General features: G+C 43.2%; 1 protein-coding gene across 2 annotated transcripts; it reads right to left on the reverse strand.

Annotated features, from left to right (window-relative positions):
• Nucleotides 1-1,114: 1,114 nt before the first annotated feature.
• Nucleotides 1,115-2,245, reverse strand: Actbl2 (actin beta like 2). 2 transcript variants are annotated; one of them, XM_021180757.1, is made up of 2 exons: nt 2,117-2,245; nt 1,115-1,990 (listed from the first exon to the last, which is right to left on the reverse strand). In XM_021180757.1, exons 1-2 carry the CDS (start codon nt 2,243-2,245, stop codon nt 1,115-1,117), a joined length of 1,005 nt encoding a protein of 334 aa, XP_021036416.1. The 2 variants fall into 2 exon arrangements, with proteins under 2 accessions (XP_021036416.1, XP_085687446.1); XM_085831320.1 differs by having other exon boundaries at nt 1,115-2,245.
• Between the last annotated feature and the right edge of the window lie 2,875 nt (nt 2,246-5,120).

Consider the following 5,120-nt stretch of genomic DNA (forward strand, 5'->3'; position numbering starts at 1 on the left):
CACCACTGGGTTCACTAAATCATCCCAAACATTGTAGGAAGAAACCCTAATATGTTTTTTTGAGAAGCTAACATTTCAGAGACACGTTTGTCCACACGTGTTGCCAGTCATTGGATGTAATAAAATGAAGAACGACAACCAAATCTCCCCAAGAGCTCGCTTGAGGCTACTGGACTTGTACTCTAATTCCCTGCTTGCAAGGAGGTGCTGTCCTTTCCCTTAGCAACATCCTTGCATCGGAGGAATATTCAGAATCAAGGCCAACAGATATTATTCAAGACACACTATTATGCTGAGAGATAGAGATAAAATTATTCTTGTCACTCTGGGGCAGAACAAAATTAACTCGGTACAACAATATCTTTCTGTGTAAACAGTTAGGCATCCTCTGTAGGTCTGCTGTTTCGTGCGTCCGACGAAGTCCAGGAACTGTCATTAAGATGTACTTGACCAACAGATCTTTACCTTGACTTGAAAATTTATTTGATTTATACACACTAATCGAATGGTAACTGTCTAGTTATGCGTATGTGACAAGTCAGTTCCTTGAAATACAGAGCTGATAAAACGTTGACTAGAGAATAAAAACATGCACGTAAGTTGCTCAGTCAGCCAAGTACATTATTATGGTTTAAGATGTAATATTTCACTTTCCTGATGCATATGTGGATATAGATGATTGACTTGTATAGTTCGTTATATCCAGAGAAAGAAGTAAATAAATAAAGAGACTAAGACATAGTTGCTAAACTTTTGTATTGCAGATTTGTAGAGTGTTTTTGACCATTTCAGCAAGAGCTGGATATAAGGCTTGCAAATTGTATTCAGCCTGAAATTATATTCTCATGATCTTACTCCTTGTCACATATTTTCATGTAAGCAAGCCCACATTTCTTTGAGCCCCACAGGCATAAAAAACGGAATATGATATCAGAATTCCCTCAGCTGATAAAAATCACAGTGTGGTTAGCTGTGTCCTAGCCCTGGATACTTGGATGGAGACGCAGATTTCCTGGCTTGTACACTCAATAAGAAGTCAGTGATTTACCTTCAGTGTCCTGGGTGAGGTGGGGTACCATCACTATGACCTAGGAAAAGGGACACGGTAGCTCACCTAGAAGCATTTTCTATGAACAATAGGAGGGCCAGCTTCGTCATATTCCTGCTTACTGATCCACATCTGCTGGAATGTGGACAGGCTGGCGAGGATGGAGCCCCCAATCCAAACCGAATACTTGCGTTCTGGGGGAGCTATGATCTTAATTTTCATGGTACTTGGTGCCAAGGTTACAATTTCCTTCTGCATCCTGTCGGCAATGCCTGGGTACATGGTACTGCCTCCAGACAGCACAGTGTTGGCATATAAATCCTTACGAATATCTACATCACACTTCATGATCGAGTTGAAGGTTGTCTCATGGATGCCTCTGGATTCAATGCCTAGAAAGGAAGGCTGGAAAATGGCTTCTGGGCACCGGAAGCGTTCATTCCCAATGGTGATCACCTGCCCATCCGGGAGCTCATAGCTTCTCTCCAGTGAGGATGAAGCGGCTGCAGCGACCATCTCCTGCTCAAAGTCCAGGGCCACGTAGCACAGCTTTTCTTTGACATCCCGCACGATCTCCCTCTCTGCTGTGGTGGTGAAGTTATAGCCTCGTTCTGTCAGAATCTTCATGAGGTAATCAGTCAGGTCCCTACCTGCCAGATCTAGTCGTAGAATGGCATGAGGCAGAGCGTAACCTTCATAGATAGGCACAGTGTGAGTGACCCCATCCCCAGAATCCATTACGATACCTGTAGTCCTTCCGGAAGCATAGAGGGATAGCACGGCTTGGATTGCCACATACATGGCAGGTGTGTTGAAAGCCTCGAACATTATCTGAGTCATCTTTTCCCGGTTGATTTTGGGGTTAAGGGGTGCCTCGGTGAGAAGAATAGGATGTTCATCCGGTGCTACACGGAGCTCATTGTAGAAAGTGTGGTACCAGATCTTCTCCATATCATCCCAGTTGGTGACGACTCCGTGTTCAATGGGATACTTCAAGGTCAAGATGCCTCGCTTGCTCTGGGCCTCATCTCCCACATAACAGTCCTTCTGGCCCATGCCTACCATGACCCCCTGGTGTCGTGGACGACCAACCATGGAGGGGAATACAGCACGGGGGGCATCGTCACCCCCAAAACCTGCCTTGCACATCCCTGACCCATTATCTACTACCAAAGCAGTCAGCTCATCGTCAACCATGGTTGCTGGCTGGGATCTTCCAGATGGGTGAACAGAAGTTCAATAGAGGTGAGTTCTAGACTATGATGTGCGAGACAGAGAATGGGTACGCAGAACACTTCAGAACTGCCCTCAGAGAAGAGAGCCTGGACCTCGAGCACAGGTATTTAAAGGAACACATCGACTCCACCCATGTCCTACCCCACCAGTTCCCAGCATTTCTGGGTGGGGCTACCTTTGAGGTGCTAATAATGATGATAATTACAGAAATCATTAGTAGGCCTCTTTCATAAAGAGAAAACTGGCTACCAAGTGGCTAAATCTCAGGGTGCTGTAATTAGGCAACCCACACACTGCTTCCGGGTCTGCTTGGTGAGGTCTCTAGATTTCTATGTGATGCAGAGGGAATGTGAGAGAGAACTAGAGATGGAATCTGTGCTCCTGCTCCGTGGACTGCTCCTCTTAAGCGCGCACTCTGACGGCGCTTAGCCTTGACTTTCCAGTTTTGATATATTATTCATAGGAAGGGCCTGATGCTGTATTTATTTTTTAAGTTTTTCTTTCTCATTATTAGAAGATGTCATCACGATAGAAGCTGTTTTAATGAAAGAAAATAACGAGTGGCCTCGGGTGGCCTAATGGCTTTAATCAGAATATACTTTGTGCCATGAAAAATGTAGAGCTATTTAACTGACCTCAGATCTGCCAGGCACAAGTAAAAGCAAGAGGGTGATCAATAAAGTAAACCACTATACATTTTTTCTGACAAACTATCTAATAGCCACATTATTTTCTTTATATTTTCTAATAACCAAATTTATTATGCATTGGCATTGTTCGTAGGTTTACCAAGCCCATGTTGACTGGACAAAGGCATAATGCCAATGTTTTTGAGTGATTTGTTTTTCAAAACATTTTTTATTAGATTTTTTCTTTTTTAAAAATTTTTTTATTAGATATTTTCTTCATTTACATTTCAAATGCTATCCCGAAAGTCCCCCATGCCCTCCCCCTGCCCTGCTCCCCAACCCACCCACTCTCACTTCCTGGCCCTGGCATTCCCCTGTACTGGGGCATATAAAGTTTGCAAGACCAAGGGCCTCTCCTCCCACTGATGGCCGACTAGGCCATCCTCTGCTACATATGCAACTAGAGACACATCTCTGGGGGGTACTGGTTAGTTCATATTGTTTTTCCTCCTATAGGATTGCAGACCCCTTTAGCTCCTTGGGTACTTTCTCTAGCTCCTCCATTGGGGGCCCTGTGTTTCATCCAATAGATGACTGTGAGCATCCACTTCTGTATTTGCCAGGCAGCGGCATAGCCTCACAAGAGATATCAGGGTCCTGTCAGCAAAATCTTGCTGGCATATGCAATAGTGTCTGGGTTTGGTGGCTGATTATGGGATGGATCCCCAGGTGGGGCAGTCTGGCAATTATAAATAAGGCTGCTATGAACATAGTGGAGCATGTGTCCTTATTACAAGTTGGACCATCTTCTGGGTATATGCCCAGAGAGGTATTGCTGGATCTTCCAGTAGCACTATGTCCAATTTTCTGAGGAACCACTAGCCTGATTTCCAGAGTGTTTGTACCAGCTTGCAATCCCACCAACAGTGGAGGAGTGTTCCTCTTTCTCCACATCCTCACCAGCATCTGCTGTCACCTGAAATTTTGATCTTAGCCATTCTGATTGGTGTGAGGTGGAATCTCAGGGTTGTTTTGATTTGCATTTCCCTGATGATTAAGGATGCTGAACATTTTTTCAGGTGCTTCTCAGCCCTTCTGTATTCCTCACTTGAGAATTCTTTGTTTAGCTCTGTACCCCATTTTTTAATAGGGTTATTTTAAAAATACAAATAAAATACAAATTTTAATATACAAATTATGATAATCTTATTTTCAATAAATTTTTATAAAATAGTTGAGCTACACAACAATAAACAAACTAAATGATAAGATAAAATTTTAAATTATATATTTGGGTACATATTGATCTTTTAAATAACTAGATCTTCAAGATGCATGTATTTTTTTATGGCATCAAGTCCATTTGTAGTTGTTAACATGACACAATTGGTACAGTATTGCTCTCCTCTTGTTTAATGATTTATTATACTGACCACTTCAGAGAAAGTTTACTTGAATTTAATATTTAATGTAGAAATACAGACAGTGTGGTAGATGTGTCATGATGGATCATAGGCCAGGAGAACCTGGGAAACCATCAGTTACCAATGTTCATGACTTCTTGTCCCAAATGGGTCAGGTAGGTAGGAGAATAACTTTTTTGTCTCTCTACCCCCTCACCCCTCACTACCTGAGGCAGATGGGAGAGCTGACCCCAGTGGTCCTGAGAGTAGGAGACCTGGCCCATCCTCTCACCAGCTGCAGCCCTTTGGAGAAAGGGCTCCAGTTTTTGACTGGGCAGGACATTGGTTCTGGCTCTGGAGGCACGAGTGTGGGTGAGCCAGCTCCACGGAGACCTTGTGAGGAGCCAATATTGTTGGTGTCACAGAAGTCAGAGACCTTGAACCAGACCAATGCCTCATTGCAATGAATGTTCACTAGTGAAAATGTGGTGGCATAAGGGTATATTGTGGGAAACTCTACAGCTTCCATGACAAAATGCTTTCTATGTTTCGTTTTGTTTATTTTGTTTGGGTATATGTTTTTTTTGGGGGGTGGGAATTGCAAGGGCAAGGGTGAATATGAGGGGACAGGGAGATGAGTGGCCTAGGGTGTATGATGTGAGACTCACAAAGAATAAAAAATTAAAAAGTAACTTCTTTGTCAGCTCTTCTAAAGCAAAGTGATTTTTTTTCATATCCACATCTGAGGTCTCCAAAGTCACCTTCTGTTTGGTTCATTTATTCTTTCACCCACCCCAAAATCTC

The sequence above is a fragment of the Mus caroli genome, unplaced genomic scaffold (assembly GCF_978045245.1).
Source record: "Mus caroli unplaced genomic scaffold, Mus_caroli_1 scaffold_15, whole genome shotgun sequence".
Classification (NCBI taxonomy): domain Eukaryota; kingdom Metazoa; phylum Chordata; class Mammalia; order Rodentia; family Muridae; genus Mus; species Mus caroli.

Bases quoted from the DNA above. Each gene is read 5' to 3' on its own strand.
- Actbl2 (XM_085831320.1), bottom strand. From the start codon at position 2,245: ATGGTTGACGATGAGCTGACTGCTTTGGTAGTAGATAATGGGTCAGGG.